Source organism: Anomaloglossus baeobatrachus, chromosome 11, assembly GCF_048569485.1.
Source record: "Anomaloglossus baeobatrachus isolate aAnoBae1 chromosome 11, aAnoBae1.hap1, whole genome shotgun sequence".
Classification (NCBI taxonomy): domain Eukaryota; kingdom Metazoa; phylum Chordata; class Amphibia; order Anura; family Aromobatidae; genus Anomaloglossus; species Anomaloglossus baeobatrachus.
The window spans coordinates 192,719,562-192,741,291 of NC_134363.1; the positions used below are offsets into that span (position 1 = coordinate 192,719,562).

General features: G+C 54.1%; 1 protein-coding gene across 9 annotated transcripts in view; it reads right to left on the reverse strand.

Moving 5' to 3' along the window:
* Nucleotides 1-1,004: 1,004 nt before the first annotated feature.
* ARHGAP32 (Rho GTPase activating protein 32) overlaps nt 1,005-21,730 on the reverse strand; it is a 300,910-nt gene continuing 280,184 nt past the window's right edge. For all 9 annotated transcript variants that reach the window (XM_075327856.1, XM_075327861.1, XM_075327859.1 and 6 more), the window contains 2 exons: nt 4,878-5,290; nt 1,005-4,007 (listed from right to left, as the gene is read on the reverse strand). In XM_075327856.1, the coding sequence (XP_075183971.1) occupies nt 1,785-4,007; nt 4,878-5,290 (2,636 nt within the window). In that variant the 3' untranslated portion in view covers nt 1,005-1,784. The remainder of the gene's footprint in view (nt 4,008-4,877; nt 5,291-21,730) is intronic.

Consider the following 21,730-nt stretch of genomic DNA (forward strand, 5'->3'; position numbering starts at 1 on the left):
AAAAAATGGATGTTATAAAGATGATTCATATGAGATTGGTTTTACTTTTTTCCCTCACCCATAGACCCTAAGGGGCGAGTCTCATCCGAAATGCATGAGGCTGTCCATCTGTCCTCTGATTAGCCCTATTGAATAATGATGGTAACATGGACGTATAATACGCTGGTCTGAGCAAGCCCCAATACTGGCTCCTGTCCCCATGTGACAAGGGCCTGGTCCGGTGGAGACTTGTGGGAGATTGGCCGAAGGCAGTGACCCAGGCGGGATCCTCAAACCCAGGACCACTACCACGGGGAGGATAATGGGGGATTGGCGTGATTTGGGTTTTTGGTTTATAAATGCTCATTGAATGTCTGACATTTAAGCTACTTTGTAGTTGAATTTCATAACGTGTTGTGCATGGAGATGAAGATTCCAGTGGGGGCACAGTATCCCCCCCTCCCATGGGGCATATTATGAGCCCCCGCTCCCCACAGATCAGCCATGTAGCACTCGACTGTATTGATATCAGCTGTTGTAGGGTCTGTAAAGGGGTTGTGTGCATAGGAATATGTGACCCATGACGCCATAGGTCATCAATGGCAGATGGCCGGGGGTCTGTGATCATTCCCGGGAACCGGTACAACGTGTGATCATTCCCCGGGGACCGGTACAACGTGTGATCATTCCCGGGGACCGGTACAACGTGTGATCATTCCCGGGGACCGGTACAACGTGTGATCATTCCCCGGGGACCGGTACAACGTGTGATCATTCCCCGGGGACCGGTACAACGTGTGATCATTCCCCGGGGACCGGTACAACGTGTGATCATTCACCGAGGACCGGTACAACGTGTGATCATTCCCCGGGGACCGGTACAACGTGTGATCATTCCCCGGGGACCGGTACAACGTGTGAGCATTTCCCGAGGCGTCCGCTGGTCCTTGTTGTCAGTCTTTGGGGCCCACAGTATATATCACAGGTGATTCAGGTGGATTGTGGATATAAAAACTGAAAAACTCTACAATGAGGAGAACTTTATTCCAAGAATACAACAAAAATATAGACTTTCTGCAATCCTCATCCCTAAGAGAAAGAAACGCTCACTAATAATGGAGGTTAGACACAGTAATAATAACCCACAGAACGTTTATGACTTTTAGTTATGGCTGTTACCTTTATATGTGGAAGATCAGGGAAGGGGCCGCTCCTGGAAGCCACCATCAGTGGCCACACGGCCGGGCCACTTTACTCCTTCCAGGGGCACAATGTCCTTATAATACACAGGGTGGGAATGTTGTCATTGGGGTACACATGCATAAGAGGGGGTGACCATATCCATCCAGAGACCACCATTCATAAATGAACCTTTACATAGGGGTAAAATAAAATCCAAGGATAAGGAAGCCACGTGAAGAGGCGGTAACATGGGGCGTACCACAGCGGTATAAATGTCATGTCTCATATACACAACAAACCCAATATGGATTAAATAGCAGGTCTTTATTCCTCCTCACATTTAGGAAGGACACCAATGGGGACGAACGGTACAGGATTGTGACATCACTGTTTACAACATGGAACGGTCATGTAACGATGGGCGCCGCCGGGCCGTGTGTATTGCTACTTGTGTGTGGACTGACGTTAGCGTGTCTCTACTAGGATTTGGTTTAATTTCAATTTTTTTTTACATTTTTTTTTTTTTGTCATTTGCAAAAATAAAACAGTCCACTGTCCAGCAGGGGTCTGCCTAATAAGAATGAAGTCCTCTTCCCACCATGAACCCTCCCGTAGTCAGCACCTCACTCCACATGGACTTTTGCTTCTGGCCTCTGCAGGGACAACTCCGCGGCCAGAAAAGCTCCCTGGCCCAGGGCAGTCGCATAGGTCCGGCCATGAGGGAGGGGGAAGGCATTAGGGTTAGATTGGCTTGTTGAGCGATGGTGGGGGATGGAATGGTAATCTGCCACGTTGTCGTACTGGGACAGAGCACTTATGGAGCTGTGCAGCTTTCCATGGAGTGTTTGGTAGGGGTAGAAGATGGCAGCGTCCCTCTCCACAATCTCTGGGTTGTGGCTGGCCCTGAGGCTGTGGCTCCTCTCTGGTTTGGGTGGAGCGGTGACATACTGAGCGGTGTCCTCTCTGTAACAGTCTCTGTGTGACGTGTCCGGCGGTCTGGAGAGGGACCGCTCCTTGTCCTCAGACTGTCTCATCTCCTTGTGATTCAGCCTCATTGGTTCCTGTGGATTCACATTGTATTTACTGGTTGAGGACTTGTATTGGACTTCAGAAGGCAGTGGCAATGTCTTGGAGCTGTATTCAGCAGGTGGGAATGGAGGGCCGTTACGTCCAGCGTCCTGCTGGGCTGGGGGCCGGTGCTCAGAGGTAAAGTCGTGCTGTATGCGATTCCTAGACCCTCCACTCTGCTTCTGGGGAAGGGACGGTTTATCCTGGGGGCCATTTCCATAAGACGGGAGAGGATGTGCTAGGCGTTCATCAGCGTCTGCCCTTCCCACATAGCGAACATCTTTCGATTCAGCGACACTAAGAAGTCCTGGTGTTTTTCCGGGGTCAGACCTGCTCCTCAGATGTATGACATCCAGTCCAGCTATATCCTCCACTAAGGATGGGGTAACGTTATCATACTGAGACATGACCGGTCCCTTAGGTCTCTGTCGCGTTCTGTTCTCACGTCTCAATGACTGTAATCTGTATCTGTCCATATCCTCCATATCCCAGGAAATGTGAATAGGTCTAGGATGATCAGGGGGCAATGCAGGGGGGACATCTCTGCTAATGAAATTGTGCTCACGCAGACTTCCTCTGGGGTACGGTGCCAACGCCGCTGCCCGATAAGTGGACTTGGGCTGCAATCGTGTAGTATAAGATGCAAAGTCACGACTAGGATAGAGGTGGTACTGCCGCAAGCGCAATGTGCTGTAAGGGTCCATATCATAGAAGGTGCCGTCTGCAGAGTAATACGTGGTGCTGCCCGAGAAGGGACTGTACCGGTAATGCACCCTGCCATTCTCAAAGTAAGGCTGCAGCTGAGTGACGTGATAATCTGAGGAAGAAGTGAAGGGCGGACATGCCTTGTACTGGTAGACGGGCCGTGGGCAGTATGCGGGCTCATCATCGGGAGGGACCTCTGTTCTGGAAATAGGAACTGTACGCATGGGAGGTGGTGGAGGTTGCATAGGCACATGCAAGGATTGGACCCGTCGTATTGTAGGATATGGTGGCGCTTCCTCTGAGTAGGTGCGTAGACTTGGACTCAAGGATGACATATAATCCGGTCGACTCCTTGAGCGAGAATGCTGTAGTCCTGGATGCTTGGCTTGGTTGATGTAGGTGCCATAAAGGGTAGAATTTGAGGAGGGCGTTTCACAGCGGGACACATAAGGTTGTGTTGGCATATGTAGTGGAGCACTGTCCGCCTTGTAAGACTTGGGGACCAAGGAGGGTTTAGGGTGCACAAAAGTATCAAATCGCTCATTGAGAGTCTCTGCTTCCAGTTGGGGCGGATATGGATTCCTGTACGAGAGCTCTATGTTCTCTGGCTTCGAGGAGGGCTGATACGTGTGCTGGTATCCATCACCAAGTTCAAGCTTCTCTTCCGTCTTGGGCTGGGAGAGATGGGGCTGTCTGTAGCTGGCACCTTGCTCCATCAGGCTCTCTGACTTCACATTTGCTGCATAGTTTTGCCGGGGCAGTGCATCCTCCAGCGATGACGGCAGCGTGATTGTACTCAGGAAAGAGTGATAATTGCTGGCTGTGATGGCATCATTATAGTTGGAGTGTAGGGCGGTGGCCAGACGACTCTCCATGGTCCTGACTGGTGGGGCTGGTGGTCCGGTCGTATGTGTAGGATGGGACGGAAAAGACTCTGAGCGCTGGTGAAAATGAGGTCTTGAGCTGGGTCTATCCAAGGAAGGAGGTGGAGAACACAATTCTATGGGGTAGCTGGAGTTCATTTCACATGGCCCAGGAGGCATCATCTCCTCAGGAGGAATGGACCCGGGGACCTTCAACACAAAAGGACAGAAAACAAAATCATCATCTGTACAAATCAAAGGGATTTACATCCACAACCTTCCTAACATCCCCGTATGGCTCTGCAGGTGTGGGTGTACAGACCGGAGCTGCTGAGCCTGCACCGGACCCTGCACCGGCTGGGGCTGCTGAGCCGAGCCTGCAGCGGCCGGGGCTGCTGAGCCGAGCCCTGCGCCGGCCGGGGCTGCTGAGCCGAGCCCTGCGCCGGCCGGGGCTGCTGAGCCGAGCCCTGCGCCGGCCGGGGCTGCTGAGCCGAGCCCTGCGCCGGCCGGGGCTGCTGAGCCGAGCCCTGCGCCGGCCGGGGCTGCTGAGCCGAGCCCTGCGCCGGCCGGGGCTGCTGAGCCGAGCCCTGCGCCGGCCGGGGCTGCTGAGCCGAGCCCTGCGCCGGCCGGGGCTGCTGAGCCGAGCCCTGCGCCGGCCGGGGCTGCTGAGCCGAGCCTTGCGCCGGCCGGGGCTGCTGAGCCGAGCCTGCGCCGGCAGGGGCTGCTGAGCCGAGCCTGCGACGGCCGGGGCTGCTGTGCCGAGCCGAGCCTGCGCCGGCCGGGGCATCGAACAGCATCAACAAGCGGCGCCTGCACAGGGCCCAGCATCTAAGCACCGACCGGAGTTGGCGACAGTCATTGCTGTTTAACCATATGAATGCCACAGTCAATGGCCGCAGCATTCACGACAGTGGCACTTTAATGGCTTGGTTGCTGGCACCCGTGTGTGTTCACTGCCATATTCTTTTTTTGTTTTGCTACTTGAAGAAAAAAAAGTTTAAGTTTGTTATCCTAATCGTACGGACCAGAAAATTCAATGCGGCCAGGTCATTTTTACCCTACAATGAATCCAAAACAAACCTGAGATGAGGGGCTGAGTCCTGGGGTAACGGCGGACGGGCTGTCTCCTGGCAGGGGATTTTGGCTTCTCACTGGACTGTACGAGATGGTGGTGATGGAGAAGGATGATGTGACGGGAGTGGTGACTGTAGAGTACATGGGACTTCTCTCTGGAGACACGGCCGCTGCCGACATCAGTGCTGGGAATACCGGCTGTGCTGGGAGATCGGGCGGCTCCTCTTCTGGTGGCGGAGGCAGTGGCAGCTCCATGAATTGTAGGTAGGGGGGTCTCTTTTGACTGGAAGCTTGTTGTGCAGACTCTGCCAATGCCAGCGCCAGCATCCGGGCAGCGTTTTTTGGAGGGGGTGGTGGGGGAATGAAGGAAACGCTGGTAACAGGGACAGGATCCAGTGGAGACTCCACAGCACATAGTCCTGTGTAATGGAGAGAAAAAGGTTTAATGTTTGAAAACCAGTGAAAATCTGCAGGACTGAGTCTAATACCAGTCACATAATACATCGAGCAGCCTCGCTCTCAAACACTCGAGACAGGAGCGGATGAGAAGACGCAGCCACAACACGGACAACACTCGAGACAGGAGCGGATGAGAAGACGCAGCCACAACACGGACAACACTCGAGACACGAGCGGATGAGAAGACGCAACCACAACACGGACAACACTCGAGACACGAGCGGATGAGAAGACGCAGCCACATCTCACACACGGACAACACTCGAGATAGGAGCGGATGAGAAGACGCAGCCACAACACGGACAACACTCGAGACAGGAGCGGATGAGAAGACGCAGCCACAACACGGACAACACTCGAGACAGGAGCGGATGAGAAGACGCAGCCACAACACGGACAACACTCGAGACACGAGCGGATGAGAAGACGCAACCACAACACGGACAACACTCGAGACAGGAGCGGATGAGAAGACGCAGCCACAACACGGACAACACTCGAGACACGAGCGGATGAGAAGACGCAGCCACAACACGGACAACACTCGAGACAGGAGCGGATGAGAAGACGCAGCCACAACACGGACAACACTCGAGACACGAGCGGATGAGAAGACGCAACCACAACACGGACAACACTCGAGACAGGAGCGGATGAGAAGACGCAGCCACAACACGGACAACACTCGAGACACGAGCGGATGAGAAGACGCAACCACAACACGGACAACACTCGAGACACGAGCGGATGAGAAGACGCAGCCACATCTCACACACGGACAACACTCGAGATAGGAGCGGATGAGAAGACACAGCCACAACACGGACAACACTCGAGACAGGAGCGGATGAGAAGACACAGCCACAACACGGACAACACTCGAGACACGAGCAGATGAGAAGACGCAGCCACATCTCACACACGGACAACACTCGAGACAGGAGCGGATGAGAAGACGCAACCACATCTCGCACACGGACTACACTCGAGACACGAGCGGATGAGAAGACGCAGCCACAACACGGACAACACTCGAGACACGAGCGGATGAGAAGACGCAGCCACATCTCACACACGGACAACACTCGAGACAGGAGCGGATGAGAAGACGCAACCACATCTCGCACACGGACTACACTCGAGACACGAGCGGATGAGAAGACGCAGCCACAACACGGACAACACTCGAGACACGAGCGGATGAGAAGACGCAGCCACATCTCACACACTGACAACACTCGAGATAGGAGCGGATGAGAAGACGCAGCCACATCTCGCACACGGACAACACTCGAGACAGGAGCGGATGAGAAGACGCAACCACATCTCACACACAGACAACACTCGAGACACGAGCGGATGAGAAGACGCAACCATATCTCTCACACTGACAACACTCGAGACACGAGCGGATGAGAAGACGCAGCCACATCTCACACACAGACAACACTCGAGACAGGAGCGGATGAGAAGACGCAGCCACATCTCACACACTGACAACACTCGAGACACGAGCGGATGAGAAGACGCAGCCACAACACGGACAACACTCGTGACACGAGCGGATGAGAAGACGCAGCCACATCTCACACACGGACAACACTCGAGACAGGAGCGGATGAGAAGACGCAGCCACATCTCACACACGGACAACACTCGAGACACGAGCGGATGAGAAGACGCAGCCACATCTCGCACACGGACAACACTCGAGACACGAGCGGATGAGAAGACGCAGCCACATCTCGCACACGGACAACACTCGAGACACGAGCGGATGAGAAGACGCAGCCACAACACGGACAACACTCGAGACAGGAGCGGATGAGAAGACGCAGCCACAACACGGACAACACTCGAGACACGAGCGGATGAGAAGACGCAACCACAACACGGACAACACTCGAGACACGAGCGGATGAGAAGACGCAGCCACATCTCACACACGGACAACACTCGAGATAGGAGCGGATGAGAAGACGCAGCCACAACACGGACAACACTCGAGACAGGAGCGGATGAGAAGACGCAGCCACAACACGGACAACACTCGAGACAGGAGCGGATGAGAAGACGCAACCACATCTCGCACACGGACAACACTCGAGACACGAGCGGATGAGAAGACGCAACCACATCTCACACACGGACAACACTCGAGACAGGAGCGGATGAGAAGACGCAACCACATCTCGCACACTGACAACACTCGAGACAGGAGCGGATGAGAAGACGCAACCACATCTCGCACACGGACAACACTCGAGACACGAGCGGATGAGAAGACGCAGCCACATCTCGCACACGGACAACACTCGAGACACGAGCGGATGAGAAGACGCAGCCACATCTCGCACACGGACAACACTCGAGACACGAGCGGATGAGAAGACGCAGCCACATCTCACACACGGACAACACTCGAGACACGAGCGGATGAGAAGACGCAGCCACATCTCACACACTGACAACACTCGAGACAGGAGCGGATGAGAAGACGCAGCCACATCTCGCACACGGACAACACTCGAGACACGAGCGGATCAGAAGACGCAGCCACATCTCACACACGGACAACACTCGAGACACGAGCGGATGAGAAGACGCAGCCACATCTCACACACTGACAACACTCGAGACACGAGCGGATGAGAAGACGCAACCACATCTCACACACGGACAACACTCGAGACAGGAGCGGATGAGAAGACGCAGCCACAACACGGACAACACTCGAGACACGAGCGGATGAGAAGACGCAGCCACAACACGGACACACTCGAGACAGGAGCGGATGAGAAGACGCAGCCACAACACGGACAACACTCGAGACAGGAGCGGATGAGAAGACGCAGCCACAACACGGACAACACTCGAGACACGAGCGGATGAGAAGACACAGCCACAACACGGACAACACTCGAGACACGAGCGGATGAGAAGACGCAGCCACATCTCACACACGGACAACACTCGAGACAGGAGCGGATGAGAAGACGCAACCACATCTCGCACACGGACTACACTCGAGACACGAGCGGTTGAGAAGACGCAACCACATCTCGCACACTGACAACACTCGAGACAGGAGCGGATGAGAAGACGCAGCCACATCTCGCACACAGACAACACTCGAGACACGAGCGGATGAGAAGACGCAACCACATCTCGCACACAGACAACACTCGACACACGAGCGGATGAGAAGACGCAGCCACAACACGGACAACACTCGAGACAGGAGCGGATGAGAAGACGCAACCACATCTCGCACACGGACAACACTCGAGACACGAGCGGATGAGAAGACGCAACCACATCTCACACACGGACAACACTCGAGACAGGAGCGGATGAGAAGACGCAACCACATCTCGCACACTGACAACACTCGAGACAGGAGCGGATGAGAAGACGCAACCACATCTCGCACACTGACAACACTCGAGACACGAGCGGATGAGAAGACGCAACCACATCTCGCACACGGACAACACTCGAGACAGGAGCGGATGAGAAGACGCAGCCACATCTCACACACGGACAACACTCGAGACAGGAGCGGATGAGAAGACGCAACCACATCTCGCACACAGACAACACTCGACACACGAGCGGATGAGAAGACGCAGCCACATCTCACACACGGACAACACTCGAGACAGGAGCGGATGAGAAGACGCAACCACATCTCGCACACAGACAACACTCGACACACGAGCGGATGAGAAGACGCAGCCACAACACGGACAACACTCGAGACAGGAGCGGATGAGAAGACGCAACCACATCTCGCACACGGACAACACTCGAGACACGAGCGGATGAGAAGACGCAACCACATCTCACACACGGACAACACTCGAGACAGGAGCGGATGAGAAGACGCAACCACATCTCGCACACTGACAACACTCGAGACAGGAGCGGATGAGAAGACGCAACCACATCTCGCACACGGACAACACTCGAGACACGAGCGGATGAGAAGACGCAGCCACATCTCGCACACGGACAACACTCGAGACACGAGCGGATGAGAAGACGCAGCCACATCTCGCACACGGACAACACTCGAGACACGAGCGGATGAGAAGACGCAGCCACATCTCACACACGGACAACACTCGAGACACGAGCGGATGAGAAGACGCAGCCACATCTCACACACTGACAACACTCGAGACAGGAGCGGATGAGAAGACGCAGCCACATCTCGCACACGGACAACACTCGAGACACGAGCGGATCAGAAGACGCAGCCACATCTCACACACGGACAACACTCGAGACACGAGCGGATGAGAAGACGCAGCCACATCTCACACACTGACAACACTCGAGACACGAGCGGATGAGAAGACGCAACCACATCTCACACACGGACAACACTCGAGACAGGAGCGGATGAGAAGACGCAGCCACAACACGGACAACACTCGAGACACGAGCGGATGAGAAGACGCAGCCACAACACGGACACACTCGAGACAGGAGCGGATGAGAAGACGCAGCCACAACACGGACAACACTCGAGACAGGAGCGGATGAGAAGACGCAGCCACAACACGGACAACACTCGAGACACGAGCGGATGAGAAGACACAGCCACAACACGGACAACACTCGAGACACGAGCGGATGAGAAGACGCAGCCACATCTCACACACGGACAACACTCGAGACAGGAGCGGATGAGAAGACGCAACCACATCTCGCACACGGACTACACTCGAGACACGAGCGGTTGAGAAGACGCAACCACATCTCGCACACTGACAACACTCGAGACAGGAGCGGATGAGAAGACGCAGCCACATCTCGCACACAGACAACACTCGAGACACGAGCGGATGAGAAGACGCAACCACATCTCGCACACAGACAACACTCGACACACGAGCGGATGAGAAGACGCAGCCACAACACGGACAACACTCGAGACAGGAGCGGATGAGAAGACGCAACCACATCTCGCACACGGACAACACTCGAGACACGAGCGGATGAGAAGACGCAACCACATCTCACACACGGACAACACTCGAGACAGGAGCGGATGAGAAGACGCAACCACATCTCGCACACTGACAACACTCGAGACAGGAGCGGATGAGAAGACGCAACCACATCTCGCACACTGACAACACTCGAGACACGAGCGGATGAGAAGACGCAACCACATCTCGCACACGGACAACACTCGAGACAGGAGCGGATGAGAAGACGCAGCCACATCTCACACACGGACAACACTCGAGACAGGAGCGGATGAGAAGACGCAACCACATCTCGCACACGGACAACACTCGAGACAGGAGCGGATGAGAAGACGCAGCCACATCTCACACACGGACAACACTCGAGACAGGAGCGGATGAGAAGACGCAGCCACATCTCACACACGGACAACACTCGAGACACGAGCGGATGAGAAGACGCAGCCACATCTCACACACGGACAACACTCGAGACACGAGCGGATGAGAAGACGCAGCCACATCTCACACACGGACAACACTCGAGACACGAGCGGATGAGAAGACACAGCCACATCTCACACACGGACACACTCGAGACAGGAGCGGATGAGAAGACGCAGCCACATCTCACACACTGACAACACTCGAGACAGGAGCGGATGAGAAGACGCAGCCACATCTCGCACACGGACAACACTCGAGACACGAGCGGATGAGAAGACGCAGCCACATCTCACACACGGACAACACTCGAGACACGAGCGGATGAGAAGACGCAGCCACATCTCACACACTGACAACACTCGAGACAGGAGCGGATGAGAAGACGCAGCCACATCTCGCACACGGACAACACTCGAGACACGAGCGGATGAGAAGACGCAGCCACAACACGGACACACTCGAGACAGGAGCGGGTGAGAAGACGCAACCATATCTCACACACGGACAACACTCGACACACGAGCGGATGAGAAGACGCAGCCACAACACGAACAACACTCGAGACACGAGCGGGTGAGAAGACGCAACCATATCTCACACACGGACAACACTCGAGATAGGAGCGGATGAGAAGACGCAGCCACATCTCACACACGGACAACACTCGAGACAGGAGCGGATGAGAAGACGCAGCCTCAACACGGACAACACTCGAGACAGGAGCGGATGAGAAGACGCAACCACATCTCACACACGGACAACACTCGAGACAACAGCGGATGAGAAGACGCAGCCACAACACGGACAACACTCGAGACAGGAGCGGATGAGAAGACGCAACCACATGTCACACACGGACTACACTCGAGACACGAGCGGATGAGAAGACGCAGCCACATCTCACACACTGACAACACTCGAGACAGGAGCGGATGAGAAGACGCAACCACATCTCGCACACAGACAACACTTGACACACGAGCGGATGAGAAGACGCAACCACATCTCACACACTGACAACACTCGAGACAGGAGCGGATGAGAAGACGCAGCCACATCTCACACACTGACAACACTCGAGACAGGAGCGGATGAGAAGACGCAGCCACATCTCGCACACAGACAACACTCGAGACACGAGCGGATGAGAAGACGCAACCACATCTCGCACACAGACAACACTCGACACACGAGCGGATGAGAAGACGCAGCCACATCTCACACACTGACAACACTCGACACACGAGCGGATGAGAAGACGCAGCCACATCTCACACACTGACAACACTCGAGACAGGAGCGGATGAGAAGACGCAGCCACATCTCGCACACGGACAACACTCGAGACACGAGCGGATGAGAAGACGCAGCCACATCTCACACACGGACAACACTCGAGACACGAGCGGATGAGAAGACGCAGCCACATCTCACACACGGACAACACTCGAGACACGAGCGGATGAGAAGACGCAGCCACATCTCGCACACGGACAACACTCGAGACACGAGCGGATGAGAAGACGCAGCCACAACACGGACACACTCGAGACAGGAGCGGGTGAGCAGACGCAACCATATCTCACACACGGACAACACTCGACACACGAGCGGATGAGAAGACGCAGCCACAACACGGACAACACTCGAGACACGAGCGGGTGAGAAGACGCAACCATATCTCACACACGGACAACACTCGAGATAGGAGCGGATGAGAAGACGCAGCCACATCTCACACACTGACAACACTCGAGACAGGAGCGGATGAGAAGACGCAGCCACAACACGGACAACACTCGAGACAGGAGCGGATGAGAAGACGCAACCACATCTCACACACGGACTACACTCGAGACACGAGCGGATGAGAAGACGCAGCCACATCTCACACACTGACAACACTAGAGACAGGAGCGGATGAGAAGACGCAACCACATCTCGCACACTGACAACACTCGAGACAGGAGCGGATGAGAAGACGCAGCCACATCTCGCACACAGACAACACTCGAGACACGAGCGGATGAGAAGACGCAACCACATCTCGCACACAGACAACACTCGACACACGAGCGGATGAGAAGACGCAGCCACAACACGGACTACACTCGAGACAGGAGCGGATGAGAAGACGCAACCACATTTCGCACACGGACAACACTCGAGACACGAGCGGATGAGAAGACGCAACCACATCTCACACACGGACAACACTCGAGACAGGAGCGGATGAGAAGACGCAACCACATCTCACACACTGACAACACTCGAGACAGGAGCGGATGAGAAGACGCAACCACATCTCGCACACTGACAACACTCGAGACACGAGCGGATGAGAAGACGCAACCACATCTCGCACACGGACAACACTCGAGACAGGAGCGGATGAGAAGACGCAACCACATCTCGCACACGGACAACACTCGAGACAGGAGCGGATGAGAAGACGCAACCACATCTCGCACACGGACAACACTCGAGACAGGAGCGGATGAGAAGACGCAGCCACATCTCACACACGGACAACACTCGAGACAGGAGCGGATGAGAAGACGCAACCACATCTCGCACACGGACAACACTCGAGACAGGAGCGGATGAGAAGACGCAACCACATCTCGCACACGGACAACACTCGAGACAGGAGCGGATGAGAAGACGCAACCACATCTCGCACACTGACAACACTCGAGACAGGAGCGGATGAGAAGACGCAGCCACATCTCACACACGGACAACACTCGAGACAGGAGCGGATGAGAAGACGCAGCCACATCTCGCACACGGACAACACTCGAGACACGAGCGGATGAGAAGACGCAGCCACATCTCACACACGGACAACACTCGAGACAGGAGCGGATGAGAAGACGCAGCCACATCTCACACACGGACAACACTCGAGACAGGAGCGGATGAGAAGACGCAGCCACATCTCGCACACGGACAACACTCGAGACACGAGCGGATGAGAAGACGCAGCCACATCTCACACACGGACAACACTCGAGACAGGAGCGGATGAGAAGACGCAGCCACATCTCACACACGGACAACACTCGAGACAGGAGCGGATGAGAAGACGCAGCCACATCTCGCACACGGACACGCTCCCTGGAGGGATGCAGCTTTCTTTTTTCCTACTCTTCTTCCAAGAGCCTGGACCATTTTGCTAAACTGAATAACGAGGAAATGGGATAAAAATGTAATTCAGTAATGGTTCCCGGCTCCATGATTCTCCCGTCACCACAATGACGCCGAGGCCGGCTCTCTTTGGGGGACTTCTGAGATCTGCACCTTTCGTCGGTAAATGGAGCTCGTTTTGCAGTTCAGCAATTCTGACCTGTAATATTATTTCTCTTCATGGTGTTAGAGGACCTGTCAGCGGGGCAGGGGGCAGCTTCACGGGGGCTTCTTTGGACCTTCCACAAATCGCTTAAATTATAATATAAAGACTAGAAAAAAAACTGCACAAAATAGAAAGACCCTGATCTCTGGAGCTGCAGGAATAACCTAAGAGCAAAGCTTGGACTCACCTGATAGATCGGCCTCTCAAAGAGCCGGAGACAAATGTTTATTTTATGTCTATTTGTAAATTAGGTTAGAAAGTGTGGGGGGGACTCGCGCCTCTGCGATTTCAGATGTAACAGGTTTTCTTTTTGTCCCCTTATATGGAGATGAGTGGACCCGTGGAAGCTCAGCTCATTCAGGCTTATATAAAGTTCTGCTCTGCTCCGGACCTCATTGGAAGTCACTGATTGGGCAGTTCAGGTGTCCAACCACATGCGGCCACAAAAAGATCACATCTGGGGGAGGGCCAGGTTTTTCTGTTTATATTATACACTACATTCGATTACGCTGTTGTTACCCCCAGTGCGAGCCAATCACCACACTGCAAGCGGCTAGCACAGGGCTGAGCACCGAGTGGCGAGCGTAACACGAGCACTGAGCGTAACGCAATTGCCCCCGAGCGTCGAGTTTAACCCGAGCACCAAGCGTAACGCAAGCACCGGGCATAACGCAAGCACCGGGCATAACGCAATTGCCCCCCGAGTGATGAGCATAACCTGAGCACCGAGCGTAAAGCAATTGCCCCCGAGCGACGAGTGTAACCCGAGCACTGAGCGTAACGCAATTGCCCCCGAGTGGCGAGCGTAACCCGAGCACCGAGAGTAACACAAAGCACCGAGCGTAATGCAATTGCCCCCGAGCACAGAGCGTAACGCAATTGCCCCCGAGCACCGAGCGTAACCCGAGCACCAAGCGTAACACAATTGCCCCCGAGAGTAACCCGTGCACCGAGCGTAACCCGAGCACTGAGCGTAACACAATTGCCACTGAGCGTAACACAATTGCCCCCGAGCGTAACCCGAGCACCGAGCGTAACACAATTGCCACCGAGCGTAACCCGAGCACCGAGCGTAACACAATTGCCCCCGAGCGTCGAGTGTAACCCGGGCACTGAGCGTAACGCAATTGCCCCCGAGTGGCGAGCGTAACCCGAGCACCGAGAGTAACACAAAGCACCGAGCGTAATGCAATTGCCCCCGAGCACAGAGCGTAACGCAATTGCCCCCGAGCACCGAGCGTAACCCGAGCACCAAGCGTAACACAATTGCCCCCGAGAGTAACCCGTGCACCGAGCGTAACCCGAGCACTGAGCGTAACACAATTGCCACTGAGCGTAACACAATTGCCCCCGAGCGTAACCCGAGCACCGAGCGTAACACAATTGCCACCGAGCGTAACCCGAGCACCGAGCGTAACACAATTGCCCCCGAGCGTCGAGTGTAACCCGGGCACAGCGATGCTCGCTCGAGTGGCCAGCGTACTGAAGAGCCTGAACTCCAAATCTGAGCAGTGACTTGTGTAAAGGTAAGTTCAGGTCCACTCATCTCTACTCGTGATTACTTTTGCAGCAAAACATATAGACAAAAAGGCATCAAAGACAATCAATGAAGCCGAAAATGTATATTTCTAAGATAATATCCCTATTCTCAGTATGAGATACGGCTGCTGCTGAGGACAACACAAACAATGGCCATATCTGAGGAGAAAATACAATCTATAATGTGACACACTAAAATTATAGTAGGGTGTGAAAAAGGATTTGTACACCAGATGGCAGCAGATAGCAGCGAGATGAGTGAGGCCCAGGGGGGCAACGAAGGTCATCACGAAACGTGCGTGGGGCGCCAAAGCAGCAGGAGGAAAGGTGTGCGGCCCAATGTATGTCATCTGCGGTCATGTACTGGGCCTGGATTTGCTTCTGACACTTCACGTCTTCTGGTTATTTACTCTGGTCCTCACTCATCTCCCCGTTATATGCTGCCATCTTGTGTGCAATGCCACTAGAATTTGGGTCTTTAACATTAAATATTGTATTTTATCCTCAAACATCCCTTTTGTGATAGTTTTTGGTTTTTTTTCATGATTACTTCTATATGCTGCAATAGTGAATTATTATAGTATGACATGACCCTGCGGCTGGGCTCCCCAGGATGCTGGAGACGGGGGCTTTCAGGTGCTCTATGTGTATCTGCAGCGTGCGATTGCAGAGGAGGAGAGCGATCGCTGCCTGAAGCAGGACTGGGCACATCTGACATCAGGAAGGGGTTAAAAATGAAAAGGAAACACATCCACTTCATCACTGGAGCGCCCGTTCTCTACTGATCCATGGAGGGGCCCGAGTGACCTGCAGTCTGCGGATGGGCACAGCTACGAGAAGCCGGAAACTTAAAGGGGTGCACCCAAGATCCTGTCCCTATATGTAGTAGGTGTAATAATATGAGCACATACCTCCCATTACAGATGTAGTATAGCTCTCCTGATATAGCCGTGTCTCTTACCTCATGTATCCATGGTTACCACCACTCATATAGTGATAATGAAGGGAATTTTGTTACTTACCGTAAATTCCTTTTCTTCTAGCTCTTATTGGGAGACCCAGACGATTGGGTGTATAGCACTGCCTCCGGAGGCCACACAAAGCAATTACACTAAAAAGTGTAAGGCCCCTCCCCTTCTGGCTATACACCCCCAGTGGGATCACTGGCTCACCAGTTTTAGTGCAAAAGCAAGAAGGAGGAAAGCCAATAACTGGTTTAAACAAATTCACTCCGAGTAACATCGGAGAACTGAAAACCGTTCAACATGAACAACATGTGTACCCGAAAACAAACCAAAAATCCCGAAGGACAACAGGGCGGGTGCTGGGTCTCCCAATAAGAGCTAGAAGAAAAGGAATTTACGGTAAGTAACAAAATTCCCTTCTTCTTCGGCGCTCCATTGGGAGACCCAGACGATTGGGACGTCCAAAAGCTGTCCCTGGGTGGGTAAAGAAATACCTCATGTTAGAGCTGCAAAGACAGCCCTCCCCTACGGGGAGGCAACTGCCGCCTGCAGGACTCTTCTACCTAGGCTGGCGTCCGCCGAAGCATAGGTATGCACCTGATAATGTTTGGTGAAAGTGTGCAGACTCGACCAGGTAGCTGCCTGGCACACCTGTTGAGCCGTAGCCTGGTGTCGCAATGCCCAGGACGCACCCACGGCTCTGGTAGAATGGGCCTTCAGCCCTGATGGAACCGGAAGCCCCGCAGAACGGTAGGCTTCAAGAATTGGTTCTTTGATCCATCGAGCCAGGGTGGCCTTAGAAGCCTGCGACCCTTTGCGCTTACCAGCGACAAGGACAAAGAGTGCATCCGAACGGCGCAGGGGCGCCGTGCGGGAAATGTAGATTCTGAGTGCTCTCACCAGATCTAACAAATGTAAATCCTTCTCATACCGATGAACTGCATGAGGACAAAAAGAAGGCAAGGAGATATCCTGATTAAGATGAAACGAGGATACTACCTTCGGGAGAAACTCCTGAATGGGGCGCAGCACTACCTTGTCCTGGTGGAAGACCAGGAAGGGAGCCTTGGAAGACAGCGCTGCTAGCTCAGACACTCTCCGAAGAGATGTGATCGCTACCAGAAAAGCCACTTTCTGTGATAGTCTAGAAAGTGAAACCTCCTTCAGAGGCTCGAAGGGCGGCTTCTGGAGGGCAACTAGTACCCTGTTCAGATCCCATGGATCTAACGGCCGCTTGTACGGGGGAACGATATGGCAAACCCCCTGTAGGAACGTGCGCACCTTAGAAAGTCGTGCTAGACGCTTCTGAAAAAAGACGGATAGCGCCGAGACTTGTCCTTTAAGGGAGCCGAGCGACAAACCTTTTTCTAACCCAGATTGCAGGAAAGAAAGAAGGGTAGGTAATGCAAATGGCCAGGGAGACACTCCCTGAGCAGAGCACCAGGATAAGAATATCCTCCACGTTCTGTGGTAGATCTTAGCAGACGTGGGCTTCCTAGCCTGTCTCATGGTGGCAACGACCCCTTGGGATAAGCCTGAAGACGCTAGGATCCAGGACTCAATGGCCACGCAGTCAGGTTGAGGGCCGCAGAATTCCGATGGAAAAACGGCCCTTGGGACAGTAAGTCTGGTCGGTCTGGTAGTGCCCACGGTTGGCCGACCGTGAGATGCCACAGATCCGGATACCACGCCCTCCTCGGCCAGTCTGGAGCGACGAGTATGACGCGGCTGCAGTCGGATCTGATCTTGCGTAGCACTCTGGGCAAGAGTGCCAGAGGTGGAAACACATAAGGGAGCCGGAACTGCGACCAATCTTGCACTAGGGCGTCTGCTGCTAGAGCTCTTTGATCGCGAGACCGTGCCATGAAGGTTGGGACCTTGTTGTTGTGCCGGGACGCCATTAGGTCGACGTCCGGCCTTCCCCATCGGCGACAGATTTCCTGAAACACGTCCGGGTGAAGGGACCATTCCCCTGCGTCCATGCCCTGGCGACTGAGGAAGTCTGCTTCCCAGTTTTCTACGCCGGGGATGTGAACTGCGGATATGGTGGAGGCCGTGGCTTCCACCCACATCATAATGCGCCGGACTTCCTGGAAGGCTTGCCGACTGCGAGTCCCCCCTTGGTGATTGATGTATGCCACCGCTGTGGAGTTGTCCGATTGAATTCGGATCTGCTTCCCTTCCAGCCACTGCTGGAAGGCTAGTAGGGCAAGAAACACTGCTCTGATTTCCAGAACATTGATCTGAAGGATGGACTCCTGCTGAGTCCACGTACCCTGAGCCCTGTGGTGGAGAAACACTGCTCCCCACCCTGACAGACTCGCGTCTGTCGTGACCACCGCCCAGGACGGTGGTAGGAAGGATCTTCCCTGTGATAATGAGGTGGAAAGGAGCCACCACTGCAGAGAGTCCTTGGCCGTCTGGGAAAGGGAGACTTTCCTGTCCAGGGATGTCGACTTCCCGTCCCATTGGCGGAGAATGTCCCATTGAAGTGGACGCAGATGAAACTGCGCAAACGGAACCGCCTCTATTGCCGCCACCATCTTCCCGAGGAAGTGCATGAGGCGTCTTAAGGAGTGCGACTGACTTTGAAGGAGAGCCTGCACCCCCGTCTGTAGAGACCGCTGCTTGTCCAGCGGAAGCTTCACTATCGCTGAGAGAGTATGAAACTCCATGCCAAGATACGTTAGTGATTGGGTCGGTGACAGATTTGACTTTGGGAAGTTGATGATCCACCCGAACGCCTGGAGAGTCTCCAGTGCAAAATTCAGGCTGAGTTGGCATGCCTCCTGAGAGGGTGCCTTGACCAGTAGATCGTCCAAGTAAGGGATCACAGAGTGTCCGTGAGAGTGCAAGACTGCTACCACTGCTGCCATGATCTTGGTGAACACCCGAGGGGCTGTCGCCAGACCAAATGGCAGAGCCACGAACTGAAGATGGTCGTCTCCTATCACGAAGCGCAGAAAGCGTTGGTGCTCCGTAGCAATCGGCACGTGGAGATAAGCATCTTTGATGTCTATTGATGCTAGGAAATCTCCTTGGGACATTGAGGCAATGACTGAGCGGAGGGATTCCATCCGGAACCGCCTGGCGTTCACATGCTTGTTGAGCAGTTTTAGGTCCAGAACAGGACGGAAGGAGCCGTCCTTTTTTGGAACCACAAAGAGATTGGAGTAAAATCCTCGCCCCCGTTCCTGAGGGGGGACAGGGATCACGACTCCTTCTGCTCTTAGAGAGTCCACCGCCTGCAGCAGGGCATCTGCTCGGTTGGGGTGTGGGGAGGTTCTGAAGAACCGAAGTGGAGGCCGAGAACTGAACTCGATTCTGTACCCGCGAGACAAAATGTCTGTTACCCACCGGTCTTTGACCTGTGACAGCCAAATGTCGCAAAAGCGGGAGAGCCTGCCACCGACCGAGGATGCGGATGGAGGCGGCCGAAAGTCATGAGGTAGCCGCCTTGGAAGCGGTTCCTCCATTTGCTTTCCTGGGGCGTGAATGAGCCCGCCAGGAATCTGAGCTCCCTTGTCCTTTCTGAGTCGTTTTGGACGAGGAGAATTGGGCCTTGCCCGAGCCTCGAAAGGACCGAAACCTCGACTGCCACTTTTTCTGTTGAGGTTTACTTGCTCTGGGCTGTGGCAAGGAAGAGTCCTTACCCTTGGACTGTTTAATGATTTCCGCCAATTGCTCACCAAACAGTCTGTCTCTAGATAATGGCAAGCTGGTTAAGCATTTTTTGGAACCAGCATCTGCTTTCCAGTCCTTTAACCATAAGGCTCTGCGCAAAACCACAGAATTGGCGGCCGCCATAGAGGTACGGCTCGTAGATTCTAGGACAGCATTGATAGCATAGGTCGCAAACGCAGACATTTGCGAAGTTAGGGACGCCACCTGCGGCACTGCTGGATGCATGATAGCATCCACCTGTGCTAAACCAGCTGAAATAGCCTGTAGTGCCCACACGGCCGCGAATGCTGGAGCAAACGACGCGCCGATAGCTTCATAGACAGATTTTAACCAAAGGTCCATCTGTCTGTCGTTGGCATCTTTAAGTGAAGCGCCATCCTCTACTGCGACTATGGATCTAGCCGCAAGCTTGGAAATTGGGGGATCCACCTTTGGGCACTGGGTCCAGCGTTTGGCCACTTCAGAGGGAAAAGGATAACGGGTATCCTTAGAACGTTTAGAGAAACGCTTGTCTGGATGAGCGTCGTGTTTCTGGATTGATTCTCTGAAGTCAGAGTGGTCCAAAAAAGCACTTAATTTACGCTTGGGATACAGGAAATGGAACTTCTCCTGCTGTGCAGCTGCCTCCTCTGCTGAAGGAGCTGGGGGAGAAATATCCAACAGTCTATTAATTGCCGATATAAGGTCATTAACCATGGCGTCACCATCAGGGGCATCCAGATTGAGAGGGGCCTCAGGATTAGAATCCTGATCACCGTCCTCAGTCTCATCACAGAGAGACTCTTCTCGCTGAGACCCTGAGCAGTGTGATGACGTCGAGGGTCTTTCCCAGCGAGCTCGCTTAGGCTGCCTGGGACTGTCATCTGAGTCAGAGACTTCAGCTTGTGATGCTTGAGACCCCCTTGAAGTACGGATTAGTTCCAACTGAGGGGGACCGGAGAGCATAGACACAGCAGTGTCCATGGTCTGAGGAACTGGCCTGGACTGCAAGGTCTCCAGGATTTTTGTCATAGTCTCAGACATTTTATCAGCAAACACTGCAAAGTCTGTCCCCGTCACCGGGGCAGGGTTCACAGGCGTCTCTGCCTGGGCTACCACCACATTAGGCTCTGGCTGACGAAGTGCCACTGGGACTGAACATTGCACACAATGTGAGTCATTGGAGCCTGCCGGTAGATCAGCCCCACATGCAGTACAAACAGTGTACACCGCCCGTGCCTTGGCAGCCTTGCGTTTTGCGGATGACATGTTGCTGCCTCCTCAGAGCAGTACAGGGTGTCCAGCCAAGAAGCGACCTTACAGTGCACTATATAAATATATATATATATATATGGTACCAAGAAAGAAGTACACTAATATATCACTGAGGCACTAGTGGGGCCAGCACTACTGTGCTGCTTACCGCCCGCTTAGGAGCGGTGTGTGGTCGCC